This window comes from Ylistrum balloti, unplaced genomic scaffold, assembly GCF_031769215.1.
Source record: "Ylistrum balloti isolate Yb309-2 unplaced genomic scaffold, AGI_CSIRO_Ybal_v1 Utg369646, whole genome shotgun sequence".
Lineage (NCBI taxonomy): Eukaryota > Metazoa > Mollusca > Bivalvia > Pectinida > Pectinidae > Ylistrum > Ylistrum balloti.
Window position 1 is genome coordinate 2,185,539 of NW_026781904.1, and position 18,013 is coordinate 2,203,551.

Genomic DNA, 18,013 nt, shown 5'->3' on the forward strand with positions numbered 1-18,013 from the left:
AATGAAAGCAAATTGAGATTGTCTTTCCTAATGATAAAATGAATAAGATTGATAAATATTAGCATTGATCTGCATTCATTTGGCATTCATAGGCTATGGATGCCAACTCAATAAATGCAAATTCAAGGTTAAACACTAACACTCTTCATTGAATTTGCCCATATCCTGGAGGCATTCATTTATCCATAAATGCCATCTGAAACCAGTTCAATGCTTAACTAAACTCAAGCTCCAAACTGTCAAGTGAATGTTGTCCTCTTTGATCTTTCGGAAAAAAGATAAGAGTTTTTTTGACATTGAAGCAAAATACAATTTGAGATCAAGTTTTGAATTAAAGTATAATTTAAATAGGTATAACAGAAATATGTACAAAGAGTGAAATTTATCAAAAAAGCGAAGATCATGAAACTTAAGAGAAGAGTGCACAGAGGAAATCTTTGATGTAAAGAATTTATATATTGAGAAGAGTGATATCTGACATCTTGTACATCTTGTTCTTCTTGTTATTGATATGCATTAGAAGACTTACAAACACTCCTAATAGTAAAAGGTAGTAAGTTTCGATATCATTGATTTCTTCGTAGGAAACACAGGAGGAGTGAGAAACAACTCAAGGAAGAGGTATCAAAGCTCCAGTCTCACCTTAAAAAGGCCGTCGAAGACTGTGAGAGGCTTGCCGATGACCTTGAGAAAAAGGTAACTTCATGTCAATTTTTATGCCCCGCCATTTTATCAGGGGCATATAGTGTTACCATTGTCAATGCCAACCTGTTGTGTCTTGTAAGGAATTGATGGCAAGTTTTAAAACCTGATGAGATTCTGGGTGGAATGGAAACATTCATATCTCATAGATTTTTGCTAGTTTTTATTCAACATTCTTGATTATTACATCTAATTTTTTCTTTTTTTCTTTTTATTTTTAAGAAAGCTACATTAGAAAAACTAGAGACTGATGAATATTCTAAGTTTCGGTCCCAAATTTCCCAACTACAAAACCAGCTCCAGCAGGAGCAGGAGTCACACAGGGCTGAAGTTGAGGGCATGAACCAACAAGTTGCCAACCTTGCCTCAGAACTTCATTCCAAAGATGTTGCTATGGCAACTCTGAGTCACAAGGCCAGCAACATGGAGAAGCAGATTCGGGAGGACATGGAAGTAACACAGAAGAAATCAGCGGAACTGCAGGTGAGTGTCTCTTAGATACTCTTTTGTTTAGTTGTTACTAAGTCACATCCCAACAGCACCTAATCTGTTCTGGAGTTTTTCACTAGTACAAAAGCAGAACACTAGACATTTAGCTCACGAAGCCCTTCCTTGTTACTGTATAGCCATGTGATGTTGACCGCCATCAGTAAGTTATTAGGCGATTGTCATAGCATAAGTTTCCTGGAGTATGCAAACTGATTAGTTTCATTTGAAATTAATATTTAGAGTATGATTATTTTGATTTTGACAACTGAATGTACTGCCATTGTCTGGCAGTGTTTCACTTCTTGGAATTTTAATTAATATTCTAAAAATCTTTAGATATATGGCAACTAGTAGAAAGCTAACTGATGTTTTGTGTGTTATGAGATTCTAGGCTAGACTAGTGACTAGAACCACTCAAAATTTTCATAGTATTCACAAGATGGAAGCAATCACTCAACAAATTTAGACACATTTTCACAGGTATTATCACAAAATATCATACAATGAAAACCTGTTATTTCAAGGAATTAAACTATTGATATAGTAATGTTAAGAGGGAAGAGAATGTAGACTTTCCTTAGTAAAAACAATATATGATTCAGAAATACATTAAACATCAACTGTTTATATTGAAATGTTCTCAAATTATTGTAACAGCCTGAAAACACTGTAAACACTTTTATTTGTATAGGATTAATTTTTGTCTTAAAACACCAGAGTCAATCGCCAATTCAAATTCATCGCGATTATTTGCATGAAAAATAAATCAGGTCTCAAATAGTTCATCATTCACAAATTTAAAGTCATTTGTTGAACAGTCTTCATGAAATCATGTCTGAAGATGTAAGTTCGCAAAATAAAGTTATTCATAAAATTGAAGTGATTTACATTAGGTTTACTGTATATGGCATATATTGTCTGAGTGAGTACAACATTTCAATGATCTAGTTCTGCATTTCATTTTAAAGGTATTATCTCCCTATGTCAACAGTCTCCAGAATCAAAATATTTAGATTTCCGCTAACAGCATAAGTCAGTCTCGATCATTCACACCCATCTAAAGATTTATAGATGTGTAGTGTATTATTTTTTCATTATTTGTGATACTAGATGTTAGGAGTGTTTAGATCTTACAGCACAGTTTATTTTGTAATCAATGCACTTATTTTTGAATCCTTGTGTCCTTTTCTTGTCCAAAATCAAGTACAGAATTATATACTGGTTTTAATGTTCCAGTTGTCAGTTTTCCTATCAATATCTATATTGAACCATGCCTGTGTAAGATTCATACTAGAGTTCCTGACTGACAATATGAATATTTATTAATGTAATCTTGTAATTTACCAGTAACTTGAGAATAGTTGTCTCTAAATAAAAGTATGAAGGATGCAAATTGGATCCGTTTTTGGACAAGAGCAGGACAACACTATTCACTTATGCCAGTCTTTTTTGTGTGTTATATAGGTGAGGAATTCCTGTGGTTTAAGATATATCATGTCTAAAAATTTTGATAAAAAATTGCAAAGACGGGTATATAACCTGTAGAATAGGAGAGATGGGAGCTGATAAGTGAGAGAGTAGCTGTATGTGTAATAAGTGAGACAGGAGCTGTATATGTAATAAGTGAGACAGGAGCTATATGTGTGATAGGTGTGAGAGTAGCTGTATGTGTGATAGGTGAGACAGGAGCTGTATGTGTGAGAGTAGCTGTATGTGTAATAAGTGTAAGAGTAGCTGTATGTGTAATAAGTGAGGGAGTAGCTGTATGTGTAATAAGTGAGACAGTAGTAGCTGAGAGAGTAGCTGTATGTGTAATAAGTGAGACAGTAGCTGTATGTGTAATAAGTGAGACAGGAACTGTATGTGTAATAAGTGGTGAGACAGTAATGTATGTGTAATAAGTGAGGCAGTAGTTGTATGTGTGATAAGTGAGACAGGAGCTGTATGTGTAATAAGTGAGGCAGTAGTTGTATGTGTAATAAGTGAGACAGGAGCTGTATATGTAATAAGTGAGACAGTAGCTGTATGTGTGATAAGTGAGACAGGAGCTGTATGTGTAATAAGTGAGACAGTAGCTTTATGTGTAATAAGTGAGACAGGAACTGTATGTGTAATAAGTGAGACAGGAGTTGTATGTATAATAAGTGAGACAGTAGCTGTATGTGTACAGGAGCTATATGTGTAATAAGTGAGACAGGAGCTGTATTTGTAATAAGTGAGACAGAAGCTGTATGTGTGATAAGTGAGACAGGAGCTGTATGTGTAATAAGTGAGACAGTAGCTGTATGTGTAATAAGTGAGACAGGAGCTGTATGTGTAGTAAGTGAGACAGTAGTAGCTGTATGTGTAATAAGTGAGACAGTAGCTGTATGTGTAATAAGTGAGACAGGAGCTGTAGATGAAGTGAGAAGCAGAAGTTGTATGTAGAATAATAGAGGTGGGAGCTGTACCTAAAATAATAGAGACAGGAGTTGTATGTAGAATAATAGAGGTGGGAGCTGTATGTTTTATGAAGAATAAGAGAGATTGAATCTGTTAATACAATAAGATAGATGGGAACGATTTCTGGTATAAGAGACGGGAAGAGTATACTCTGGTGGTTTATGTCTAAACAGGAATCCTTCATCATTGTTGTCACATCTAACATGTTTGTTCCCCATCACTATGGCAACAGTCACATGTCTAACAGGTAGCCAATGCCCAGATAGAGGCTATAAGATTAGAGAACCGCCACCTCCGCCAGACGATACTACAGCAGGCGCACACCAATGCTGACAAGACTGTTACGGAGGAACACATGCGTGCTGTACAGAATTCTTATAGTAGCAGTGTGTCTCGTCTAGAGGTAACCTCCCTTAACATCCGGCCCTCTGTAACATCACTAGGATAACACAAGTGACTAACAACACCAGAACCCAACCTCTGATTCTTCAGTTGTGACATCATCTGAAATCATGTACAAGACGTACCTAGTGACCCTCCAATGAACCTGCACCTCTGACCATGTCCCAAATGAATCACCACCATTTCAGATTTAGAGATGACCCATGTAGACTCCCAAACTTTGACCTCTAATGCATTTGCTACAACATCACCAATGGACTGGTACTAAATATACCCAAGTAAACCCCACTGGAAAGTTTGCTATTAGTGATAATCATTAGATGTTCAAACTTTGACATTGTTTGCATCAATGCCAATATTTGATAAAGGTTAATTTTGATGTGAGTCCTGACCACTCATTGTAATTGACCAACTTAATCCCTGCCATTATCAACTTACTGTATTTAACTTCCTTAGATTTGTGATTTTTGCCGCTGACCTCTAGTCCTTTCTCTCCTATATTCCTCTGACCCTAGACCCTATGGCCCCATACCCTTGACCCTTTTTCCAACTTGTGCTACATGTCAAAAGGTAACATACCCACAACCACTTCCAGTTACATCTCTACACTTCCTGCTGCAGCTTAAATTATTCATCTGCTGGAAGATTGAAAGATCATAATAGGGGATGTGAAACTCATTACGTGTAAATAAATCATTAGGTAAAGTATGCCCACATTTTTATGCTCCTACCATTACAGGGCAGAGTTGTGTGGTGAGAGAACATTGTGTTAACTTGCCTTTTTGTTTCATCACATCCTGAACGGAATAAGTGTCGTATCTTGAGAACCTCTCAACAGATTTTAGCTCATATTTACCTCATACATGTTGTATCATTACATCAAGTTCTACAATGATTCTTGTTCACATAGGAGTTAGTTCATTATTGTCTTCTAGACCTATTGAAGATCCTTTTGAAATTTTATACTCAGGATTACCACTTTTGAAATTATGAAAATATGGTCCATTACACCCTTAAATATATATGTTCTTTTTCTTATGATGTGTTTTCTTGTTTCCTTAATCACACTGTAGAATGCTTGTTATTCATTAGTCTAGTAACACATTTATCTTTCAATATAAAGAAATTTACAATACTCTAATCTGTCATTGCCTTGAACACATTCCAGAATTAAATAAATACCTGGTATGTTTTTATCAAATTTGGCAACTTCAATTTTGACTTGTATATATATGTGTGTTGATATTATGGCGAAGAATTTCAGATTTTAGAGTATTGATGTTTAGCATGATGTATTTGTAAAATTCTAAACCTTAAATCCTTACTTAATCCTGTAGCTACCTTTAAATGACCTCACACAACATGGGTTCAACTATTTGTATACTTAGATCTTTTGAGTGCACAATATTATTTAACAATTGAAATGTACAGATCTGAGGGTTAAGGCTAGTGATCTTAAGATAAAACTGAGAGATAGAAAGGTCAACCTTAATATGAAGGTCAAAATGAGCAATGAATGTAGATTTGATGGTCAAAGTGAATGGTATGTTTAGATCTCAAGGTCAAAGTGAGTGATCTGTCTAGACATCAAGGTCAAAATGAGTGATATGTCTAGAACTCAAGGTCAAAATGAGTGATCCGTCTAGATTTCAAGGTCAAAGTGATATGTCTAGATCTCAAGGTCAAAATGAGTGATCTGTCTAGATCTCAAGGTCAAAGTGAGTGATATGTCTAGATCTCAAGGTCAAAATGAGTGATCTGTCTAGATCTCAAGGTCAAAATGAGTGATCTGTCTAGATCTCAAGGTCAAAGTGAGTGATATGTCTAGATCTCAAGGTCAAAATGAGTGATCTGTCTAGATCTCAAGGTCAAAGTGAGTGATATGTCTAGATCTCAAGGTCAAAGTGAGTGATATGTCTAGATCTCAAGGTCAAAGTGGGTGATTAATAAAGATCTGAATGTCACACTGTGTGATTTATCAAGATATGAAATTGAGTTATAAAATTTCATACCCATGTTAATGACCATCAAAATGTATCTAGATCTAGAGGCAAATTGTGTCAACTACATTGTATGTAAATTTGAACATGAAAGAAAATGTTCTATCAAATACTAAAGGTCAAAGTGATCTTTTTAGATATAAAGGTCAGAGTATCTACTTTGGTTTGGAGGTTAAACTGGATGACCTGACAGGCTTAGCATGTTTCTTGTCACTCTAGCACTGATGAATGGTGTTGAGTGTTGAGTGACTGTTGAGTAGAGGTCAGGTGCCAGCTTACCTGGTGGTAACAGACACACCTGTAAAAGTACAGGAACAAAAGTACTTTTATTTTGATACAGTAAAAGTGCTAGAGACTGCTAGTTTGGGGTAGACTCTCAGTGTTAGTGGTAGGTATATATACTGTACAGAACTGACTGGAACATTATAGTGGATACTGTGTGATATTTCAGAGCTGTGGTATATACTACTAGAATTAGCTAGAACATAATAGTGGATTCTGTGTGATATTTCAGAGCTGTGATAGACACATGTAGAATTAGCTAGAACATTATAGTGGATTCTGTGTGATATTTCAGAGCTGTGATAGACACGTAGAATTAGCTAGAACATTATAGTGGATTCTGTGTGATATTTCAGAGCTGTGATAGACACGTAGAATTAGCTAGAACATTATAGTGGATTCTGTGTGATATTTCAGAGCTGTGATAGACACGTAGAATTAGCTAGAACATTATAGTGGATTCTGTGTGATATTTCAGAGCTGTGATAGACACGTAGAATTAGCAAGAACATAATAGTGGATTCTGTGTGATATTTCAGAGCTGTGATAGACACGTAGAATTAGCTAGAACATTATAGTGGATTCTGTGTGATATTTCAGAGCTGTGATAGACACAAGTAGAAATGGCTAGAACATTATAGTGGATTCTGTGTGATATTTCAGAGCTGTGATAGACACGTAGAATTAGCTAGAACATTATAGTGGATTCTGTGTGATATTTCAGAGCTGTGATAGACACATGTAGAATTAGCTAGAACATTATAGTGGATTCTGTGTGATATTTCAGAGCTGTGATAGACACATGTAGAATTGACTAGAACATTATAGTGGATTCTGTGTGATATTTCAGAGCTGTGATAGACACGTAGAATTAGCTAGAACATAATAGTGGATTCTGTGTGATATTTCAGAGCTGTGATAGACACATGTAGAATTGGCTAGAACATTATAGTGGATTCTGTGTGATATTTCAGAGCTGTTATAGACACATGTAGAATTGGCTACAACATGATAATGGATTCTGTGATATTTCAGAGCTGTGATAGACACATGTAGAATTGGCTACAACATGATAATGGATTCTGTGATATTTCAGAGTTACGATGTAAACAAGTTCGTTTGGAATTAATTGATCTTGATTAGGAGTTCTTCCTGTATTATATTTAACACAAACATCATGTCTACTATACATATTACTTTACCCTAGGTCTCATGTCCAGGATTAGGTTCACTGCTTGTGAATTATGTGTGTCCTTTCCACTTCAGCATGAGAACCAACAGCTGAGAGAAGATATGGAATGTTTGAAGGAAGAAATGAATGAGTTGGAAGAAAGGTATGAGGAACAGGTGCGACTTGCTCTCCAGAATGTGGACACATCTGCTCAGGATGACAGGTAATTGTGTGTAGCCACTACCTTCTACTGAAGATAGATAGAAATAGTCTTTTGTAGTTACAGATTAAGTTGGTTGTAAGATTTGTGGTAAAGATATTTGTTTTATTCATCACCCTGAGTGATTGGGGGAAATTGGTTAAGATATTTGGTTATAATTCTGTGTCTCGGGTAAGGTGTGTTCTCAGACATCACAACCCGGGAACGAGATTGAACAGTAAAGCTCATGGAACTGTTGTTGCTATAGATTTGTTACAACATGGGTTAAATTTTATTACATATTCTCTAGGATAAAGCGGTTTGAGGAGAATTCTAAACAACGAGTTGAAGAAATGCAGGAGCAATTCAACTCTGCTACACAACAGTACAAGGAGGAGATCCGCGTACTCAAGATTGGCAAGGCACAACTTGAGGCGCAACTTGAACTAGAAAAACGTTTACGAAATGCAAACACTGAACGTCCATCACCTTCACGTTTCTTGGATTTTGATCGATCTACAAGTGACCAAAAGACAGAGCGCAGAGCTCGCTACTCGGATCCAAGTGAGAGACACATTCGATACTCTAGTGTCGACTCCCCGACTCGGTTCTCCGACAGATCACGCTACGTGGACAAATCACCACAGTTCATGGACACTAATCAAAACTTATTCAGAAATGAAGACAGTCCTTTAGAGTTTAGAGAACCTGACCGACATCAAAGAAATGATAGCAGACTTTCTAGTTTATCTGACCCAGGGTGGCGACAGCCTGATAGTGAACATCAAAGGCAACAGAATCCACAATTAAGAACAAGTGAGTGGGTTTAAAAACTCAAACATGATCGAGAAATTATTTTGTTTATGCATGGAGGATGCAAGACTAATAATTCTAATGCTCATAGTGATATGTTACAATGATGAAATTATTTTCATTGTGAATTGAATTAAGGAAAAAAGAGAAAGAAAGAAATGTGCAAAATAATTCATGACAAAAGATCAGAGTCATTCAACGAAACAGGCCAAGAGCATAATTATAATAATATTTTTCTTTGTAAATTCATAGATATACTTATATGTATCACATGACTTTCTATTTTATTCACATTATTACCAACAATAATTGCAAAACGAATCAATGACCATTGATAAAAGGATTTGTAAGAAACTGATCACTGTATTTTATATACAGGGACACCTTTAGTGGGCAGCACTAACGGGCCTAACCTTACTAATGACGTTGAGCCAGAATCACAAGTCAATGGCACAGCCAATGCCAGCTTTGAGACAGTCCTGAGTAGCCGAGCGATGTCAATATCAGATAGTTTACCTGATGTTAGTATGGAGGTGAGTATATCTGCACTGTATACAATTGTACTGTTTTTTATCCTGACATTTTGGTTGTACAAAGAAATTCATTATTATTTAGGAGACTAGCTGCTTTCCAATAAATACCTCATTTAAACAGAAATTATTTCAATTCTAATTTATGGTATATCACTGTAAAATCTGATATAACACCACTTTTTGTAATTTATTGAAAGATGAAACTATTTGATAGTGAATATAGATGATTGAAATGTCGAGATACTAATGGGAAAGTCAGATCAACACTACAGTTGAGACATTTAAGACACATTAATTATTGGAAACTATTTCACTACTTAAACAGGAACGTTCCAGGTTTACACAGTGAGAAACTTTGACAGACATTTTAATTGTTACCATGACGTAGAATAATAAATCAGACACACAGTGGCCTCGGAGTATTCAAACAAGATAAAAAATATTATAAGATCTGTTTAATTAGAATAAGAGTACAAATTTATACCAGTTCTCGTCCTCGATCCTCCAAGGGTGATGATCACTTTCACTCTCTGTACCTGAAGACATTTCACGACAAAAATTGAAGGTACCACGTACGACACCTTTTGGATATGAGAAGACTGGTTTGATCCTTTTTAAGTACTTCAGATGAATCTCTAGGTCACATAACACTATGTAGTAATAGATTCAAAGTTTGTTGTCGCTCCTTTGTAATCTTCATAGGAGTGTATTAGTCTGTGATCTGTCTTTTTTTTTCACCTAAAATCTGCTCTAGACCAATCAAATTGCTTTGCTGGTGTCTTCAGTTTTGTCGTGAATGTTCCAGGAGTGAAGAGTGATAGGGAATGCAATACCAGGAGTGTGGAGGGTAACCAATCCTGTAACAGTCATGTTGCAAAACTTGGATCATCAGCTAGATGTAGAATTTAATGATACCTGATAGATTTCTGGGGGGTTGTAGGCGTCAGTTTTATAATGATAAGGATAATCAGTATGATGTATTCAACAATTAACTAGAATGCAGTCTGTTGATTTGTCAGAAAGCCTGAATCATAAGTAGAATATTTTATCTTCACAGGTACCCAGTCCAAGGAATTCAGTGTCACAGAAATTTCTGGAAGCCGAGAATAAACGTGCAAAAGAACTTGAATTTTTGATAGACTCACATATAGAGGACTTGAAGCATGGTACGGACAAGATTGTTAAAAAGTACAACAGGCGACGGTAGTTCTGTGTGGATGTTGTACATATTAGCCAACTAGTGCATAAAAAATACCATTTCCTACACTCATCACAAACAGCATGCACAACAGGCTGGGTTAGATGTGGATGGATGTTGTAAATATTAGCAAATTAGTGCTTAAAAAATACCATTTCCAACACTCATCACAAACAGCATGTACAACAGGAGACGGTAGTTTAGGGTCGATGTTGCACATATTGGCCAACTAGTGCTTCAAGGATATTGTATACAGTGCTGTTTGTTCTATCAGATGTCTTTCAACACAAATGACAGACATTTGGAGCAGACTTGCAACAGGTTAAAGTTCCCATGACACAAACAACAGTCTTGAACAGATATCACATGTACTTTATTTATCCTGTAATAAGCCCAGTGGGCCCACAAAAAAAAATTCTGATAAGTCGAGGGATTGACTTATTTGTGGAACTTTGAAAAAGAATTTGATTCTAATTGAATGGCAGCAGACACGACTGGGCTTATTACCAGGCGTGGGTTTACTGCCAGATAAATACAGTAATTGACAACTCATTTTTTATCCAACATCACAAATGACGGTCATTGTGAGCAGACATGTGCAACGTTACAGTTTCTCAGGACGACATTATAAAGGGTAGTGATGTGATAGTGAACAATGTGTATGGCCAACCAACATTATGTACGGTAAAACATCAACAATGGAGTGGAAATCCTAACTGTAATCACTGACATGTTTATTAGTATTTATTTCTCATTTTGTAGTTTTCAGATCAGAAACATTTCTGATTAAGTTTGTCAACAAATTTGATGTTTGTTAAGATGTTAGATATGACTTGCTTACATAGATATTGACACTTAATGTTTATTTTCTTACTATCTCAAACACATGTGCTATAAATATTCTAATTAGTGTGCTATGAAACAATTTGACAACTCCGTCCAACTTTCATATTGTCAATCTATATCTTTGTTGTACTCAATACCTTATGTGAAAAAACTCAAACCATTTAAAATTTCTGGTTGCAAGAAAAGGCAGCAAAGTATACTGCGTTGCTCAGTTATTCACACAAAGATTGATTGCTATTATACTGCTTGTCCTGAATATGCAATTCAGAATGTATGAATAACAGAATAATGAATCATCTTTTGGAAATTCAATCTGTTGAGGCAAAACCATGTGAGAATTCAACTTTATTTTTAGGCAATTATATGAAGTCATCTTGATTTTTTTTTTTTTTTTTTTGTGAACAATGTACATCATCGACATTCTCACCATTGTAGCATTATCTGTGATAATATGTAACTGGACCAATTTGTCTACATGGATGTTTTGAAATATTTGTACGTAGAATCGTTTACTGTTTGCCTCTTGTGAGGATCATGACAGTGAAAGCAATGTGGAAGAAACCATCACACTGTTGCTATTGTGATGAATATAGACTGACAAATTGTGGTATTTAACAGTTCCACACCTACTTCTAGGGACAACTGTGATAAATCGTGGTTTAGATCAAATATTGTAAACACTGATATTTTTTAAGGGATTCTCTTTTCATCTATTTCCGTGAGAAATAACGTAAAATAAGACATAGTAACATTGAATTAGAAGGGATAGAATAATTTATGTGTTACTTTTGTGAAAAATGAACGTTTTGCCTTCAAGGTTTTAGGAAAACTACGAAAATTTGAACCTACAAAAAACCCACCCATCGTTTACAGTAATTTGGTATATTGTACCTTGTTTTATTACAAGCAATCTACAAAATAATAACACCAAATTTGTAACAATCACATTTTTCCTATCCTTTTCTAGTTCTGTTTTTATAAAAGTGTTTGATTGGTGCCATAAAAAGGTCGTAGAGATTCATGCTAGCTTGCCAAAGTCTAGTAGTCACTTATATTTTCATAGTGAATGTAGAAAATTTTCACCTCCCTAAGAGAGTGACTAGTGAAAAATGTACACTTCAGCAGTACTGAAATACAGAGGCAATTTTAGTGGAGTATTCATCTCTTAATGCTTTCATAGGAAACTACTTTTAAACTTCATTTTCATTTTCATGAACCCATAAGCATTTTAGTCATGTTGATAACAAATCTTGGAATATGTTCTGTTTTGTATCATTAATACTGTGACAGTAGTACCAAACACATTTAGCAACACCCACATATAATAGCATTGTTTGTTCTTCTTGTTCTGTCAATATGCTCCATCATTCTCCAGGTGTAATTTCTTTAGCAACTTGAAGGACTGTTTCATCTCTATAAATAAGCAACTAGCCATATAAATGAATTCCTTTTTTAGATCCGGAGAAATTATCAATGAAATCATTCCTAATTAGTCAGGGCTGCTCCGGGCTATAGTTTTTAGTCACCAGGGTAATCAATAAATACTTCTACTAGAAAACCAAAAATCTACCATTCACTAACACATGTTGCTGTTCAGAGTGATGGTGACAAGACCTTCATATATTACAGAGGCATTCTGGGTAAAGATAATGTTACATGACAGAGTAAGATAGGTAATATTTGAGCTTACAACTATCCAAGATTGTTTTCTTGTATGAAAAATACAGACATATTTTAATTTCAAAATTATTGAAACTGATATTTAATTTGGAAGTAAATTCAAATTGACACAAAATGATCATCATCTTTAGGACAGCTGGAGAATATTAAAACTGGAGTTGTTTGATATCTCTTAATTTTACTTTGAATGTCAAGGTCTTAAACGTCTTGTATCACACTTAATCCTCATAATCAATCATGTGATTAATATCATAGCTGCCATGACTTTTTTTTTGTGATTTAAAAAAATTGAATGTATGCTTATCTCATTGTTTAAGGAATTAAGTTGTCTGAACATTTCTGTGTGATCGTAACAAATTGTCTACTTATTGCATCCTAACTTTATCACCAGTCGTTAATACAATCAATGTTGGTATTGGTAAACTTATAATAATGTATTAAGCAATATTCTATAGTGTTCATTGATAGATTTGAGGTTATTTGTTTACATTAGAAACGGATGTAGTTGTGTCAGCGTGTTAAGTCTGTAGTTAATGTGTACATTACATAGAAGTATAAGTGTATCAGTGAAGCAATTTTCAGATTATTTCTGTATTCAAAATACAAATAGATATATTTACCTAAGAAAAGGAAGCAAAATTGTTAGAGACCTTGAAATATTCTTGTGGAAATTTTTTTCTAGAAATTGAGAAATGGTAAATCTATTGATAAAAGAATCAAAAAGTAATTCTGCCTTATCAAAAGCCTACGTCATTTTGTCCTTGATAGGGTTAGACTCAATTTATTGTAAATGTTCCAGTCCATGGTGGATTCTAATGAGTGTGAGGTACTTCCTGTTAATAGGTGGGAGCTCCACAGTATCTATGTACATGTATGTATGGTATGGGTGTTGTGAATGTCTATCTCTAGCTCAGTCTACAATGTTTACTTGCTTGCCAGCTAAATAGATATTAGTACTCTTAAGTTAAAATCAGTTTTAAGTACAGGCGCTCTCTTCAAATAAAACATATCTAAACAATATTCCAACTAATTTGTATTTTGTTAGAAGCCATCTGTCCACATTTTGAGTTCATGTTAATCTTGTTTAACTTAGTAGTTTGGTATGTTGTATAATTTCCAGTACAATAGTTTATAAAGTTTAAGAATTTGCTTTAATACTAAACTTTCATCTGCTGTCAGTCTCTTCTGTGACATTGAAGTTCCCCTTTATCAAGGTCTCATTATCAAACATCTGACTGATATTAGTAGATATGTTTTTATGTTTAATGTTGTTGGAGGCTTGTAAAAAATTCTATATATTTATAGTTTACTACTGAAATAAAAAATTACATTGATTACTTGTGTTTAATTGTTTTTCGGATACCTTGAATGTATTATTGGAACCAGAGACTTTAGAGAATATCTCGCCCAGTCAGTCACGCTGGTGGCCATCTTTGATTCAGTATTGGTCTGATTCAATGATTATAGCAAACCATGGATAGAACTAATGATGGATCATTTCTAAGAAATACGGGAACGGAAATTCTATCTTCAACTATCTTGCACTATTTTTTCCAGTCTTCAGCACCCTACACCATTCTGCCAAACTGTAGAGCCACTGACCACTGTACCCATCTGTAACATTTATAAGTAATGAAACCAGTCAGGTTTTACAGTGGTATGATACTGTTCACATACCATACAGACGACATATCTTAATTCTCAGTCATTTTGTATTTAAAACATTTCTAATCAGATTAATTCAGATTGTGTTATTGGAACATGAGATACTAAAAATATCTTGTCTGATCACTGGCCAAGACTAACATCTTGGATACATCAGGCCCATTGTGGAGTGGATTGTACATGACAGTTAAAATCAGATCTGTTTCAGAAGTTGTTGAAAGAAAACTTGACAATCTTATTGGACATTCAATGAAATAAGAATCAAGTAATTAAGTGTTAGTAACGAGAAAAAATATTAGCAAATAGCAAATGCTGACGAAGACAATTTATGTAATTATTACAAAGCCTTTTATCACAGCTGTAAGCTGGGTGTTTTTGTTTTCAAACAGTTGTCTGCACAATTTGACATACTGAAGTAAGAGGATTTTCTGAAGAACTCAAATTAGGATAACATCTAAGTAACATTTTTAACAATGGGGTTAAGATGAAATCCTGAAACAATTTGGTACAGAAACTCAGGCTTTTAGTCTGTTGGTGTCATAAGCACATACCGTAAATTTTCGCGTATTGTGCGCACTTTTTCAAGCTAAAACTATCGTGTCAAAAAGGGGATGCGCATTATACGCAGGAACATGCCATTCTTGGGGTTATCATTCACGAGTTCTGCATTGTTACCTCCCTTCACATAGTTATATGTAAAAGTCGTCGGTCTTATATGATAGTTTGGAGATAAAAACAACAACAACAAAAAAGTAAAATAAAATAAATGTCAAATGTTTTAATCATCGGCCATTCACGCTAGCATTACGGTGAATCTAATTTTTTTTGTTGTTTCCCGTCGTTCGAATAGTGACGGTCTTACTATTGGTCGGGTATTAACATTAGTGTTTCCCTTAAGGTTATATCACATGAATGTTAAAAATGACACCACGACTGCATTCATGACTGCATTCACATTTGTTTATTCATTTCATCTGGACAAACCTACTAATCTGATGAACTTTGGTCGAGATGTCCAGGTCTGTATTACATATCTGACAATTTTAATATGCCTGAAATGTTAGACTTGAAAAATTAAAAAATCACTTTTTTGCTGCATTGCATAAACAAGAGCAACTTAATGTTAATATGTGGAAATCCACCCACATGAGATGGAAGTACAATGGAAAGGTACAAGTTATCTAGGCAATAATACAGGAATATCACTACCTATATTGTTTTTGCCATTCAAAGTTGTACTGATTAAATGTATTAAACTTACAGTTTATATTTCAAAAACAAAAAAGTGATTTTTTAAGATGAATCCTGCAGTATATTTCCTAAATGTTGGCACATTCCATGACTAAGAGATGGAGGTGGACTATTAAAATGTGGATGAGTTCCACAGGAAAAGTTGGAATTAAAGAATTACTTGTGTTAAAAAAGTCAACATAAAAATACAAACCCTAGAATTGTATTTAGTCCACATACCCAATACAATAAATTTTGTCTCAACAATTGTCTCTGCTTTTTATCTTATGTTATATCTAACATGTTTTTACTTCGTTCAACTTTCACATGAATTCATTCATGACGAAAAAGCATCATGATTTTACACAGCTGTGTTCTATAATAATACTGTAAAACGCTTTCTAAACACATTCTGAAGCACTCAAATTAATGAGTATAAGCATCACTCTGTTCGTTGTGACCATCAGCTTTATGCCCATTAAGTCTGACGAGAACTTTTCAACTTCTTGATGTTCTATTACTTCCCAGCACTATCCTTGTGATCCTTCTCGTCTGTACAGATACAGTCCTGCAGTATGATCAGAATTCCTTGTCTTTATCCTGTTCCATAGCCTTCAGGTACTGCTCTGCCAGTTCTGGGTTGTCTGTCTTCCACTTGGTGGCAGTGTTCTCAGTGAGCCAGGAATCAGAACTGTTGATCTGGCTCTGTAGTCCTGTTACCAAGTCCTCCAAAGACTCAGCTGGAACAAACATAAATTTCATTACACATGAAGATCTCTGAAGGTGTGGCTACCAAATAGTACATGTATTGATCATAAGAAACAATAAACATAACTGCTTACCACTCTTGCAGCAACTGAATATCCCATGCAAGTCACAAGTGTGAATCTAATTTCATATCATTTGTACAAGCCAATGCAATCATTTAATATTAATATTTACCATCTGCGCCAGTCTGAGGTTTAGATCCCGACTTGCTTCCAGATGCTGCATTACCAGATAAATCCAAGGGACCTGATTGTGTGCCGATCTCAAACGTGAATTCATCAAGATCAAGGTCAAGCACGGCAGCTGCTTCCTTTTTAAGTTTTTCAGCTTCTTTATTTTCTTTTTCCATCTTGTCTTTTTCCTCATCCATTTTGTCTGCCACTCTGGACAGAAATTTGGCAAGGGCATTGTCATCCACTAGAAAACAGATTAAGAATTCATGCTGATTTCTTTCTTCAATATGTACATGGTTATATTTCTGTCCATCCAAGAAAAAGAATACATTAGAACTAACAGTAGTTTCCAACTTCAGAACACTTGGACTATCTGATACTATATTATTAATGCATTATCCAGTGAGAATTCAGTGAGTATTGATGGTTTAAATCACAGCCCTGATGTTTTCAAAATATAGCATATGCTTTCTATAACATTTTTTATCCAATATTGAACACTTTCAATCATTGCAACTGACAAGAGGTGTCAATCAAATGAACCACCTAGGCAGTCTGGCTAGTTGGACAAGGTTGGTTGCAGTTTTATGAAGGACTAAAGTAGCAAATAATACTACAAATAGAATAAACATATGACTAGCTATAGCCATATCTCGTACACTGTGAAGCAAAGTGAGCATCGACTATGTAAATGTAAGTAGATAGACTAAGAGAACGGAAACTACACACATTTGTTGTTCATAGGTCTGACAGTTGACTGCGACCAAGACAATGTTTCCATTTCAAAATTTATTAATATTTCGGGGTCTGTGGTGATTTATTTGCAAACACGGAAAGCTGCTATTGATCAATCACTCATTCTAGTAATATTTGCTTACTTGGGGTTTTATTTTAGAAATAAATAAACGAATTAATTAATCAGAGACGTATATATCACACGTGTTATATATGTCTCTGAATTAATTAATCTATTAAATAGATAAGGAACTTGCCAGAATGTATGAAAATTATCATAATTCATAATTAAGCATTAGTTCTCATACACCCCTTTACATAGATAATGCACAATTGTAAAGTGCTAGAAAAAAACTATATTTTGACGTAATCGACTGGAAACTCAGTGACATGTTCAATGTTAAAGATTTTATTCGGATTTTACCCAATAATCATGAACGCGTGGGGAAAAACACTGAACTATCGAAATTACTGTAACGTACCGGTAGCCATATCAATTATGCACAATGGTCAGTAAACAAGTAATTTTCAGATGTGATTCGTCAGCTTCCATCAACCATCTTCTTGTCTGTGTATATGTTGACAGGTAGAAAGAGTTATCTATCCTACCGGTAGCTGAAAATCTCTGTTACTTGTGCGTTTTTGCTTAACGCAGATACAAAGCGTTATTATTACCTTGATATTC

The 18,013-nt window shown here is 34.9% G+C and overlaps 2 protein-coding genes across 2 annotated transcripts in view; one reads left to right on the forward strand and one right to left on the reverse strand.

The window, feature by feature from the left end:
* Positions 1-10,292, forward strand: part of LOC132555612 (centrosomal protein of 63 kDa-B-like) — a 31,196-nt gene extending 20,904 nt beyond the window's left edge. Inside the window, exons 11-17 of the mRNA XM_060219963.1 lie at positions 585-696; positions 925-1,185; positions 3,881-4,036; positions 7,584-7,711; positions 7,998-8,503; positions 8,879-9,033; positions 10,091-10,292. Coding sequence (XP_060075946.1) covers positions 585-696; positions 925-1,185; positions 3,881-4,036; positions 7,584-7,711; positions 7,998-8,503; positions 8,879-9,033; positions 10,091-10,240 — 1,468 coding nt within the window. The 3' untranslated portion in view covers positions 10,241-10,292. The remainder of the gene's footprint in view (positions 1-584; positions 697-924; positions 1,186-3,880; positions 4,037-7,583; positions 7,712-7,997; positions 8,504-8,878; positions 9,034-10,090) is intronic.
* Positions 10,293-15,360: 5,068 nt separating this feature from the next.
* LOC132555541 (uncharacterized) lies at positions 15,361-17,896 on the reverse strand. Its single transcript, XM_060219893.1, has 3 exons — positions 17,811-17,896; positions 16,595-16,837; positions 15,361-16,392 (listed from the first exon to the last, which is right to left on the reverse strand). The coding sequence occupies exons 1-3, from the start codon at positions 17,818-17,820 to the stop codon at positions 16,232-16,234; spliced, it is 414 nt and encodes a 137-aa protein (XP_060075876.1). The 5' UTR covers positions 17,821-17,896; the 3' UTR covers positions 15,361-16,231.
* Between the last annotated feature and the right edge of the window lie 117 nt (positions 17,897-18,013).

Coding starts and splice junctions, on each gene's coding strand:
- LOC132555541 (XM_060219893.1), bottom strand. Junction 16,393..16,594: donor ACCTCAGACTGGCGCAGATG/GTAAATATTAAT, acceptor TGTTTGTTCCAG/CTGAGTCTTTGGAGGACTTG.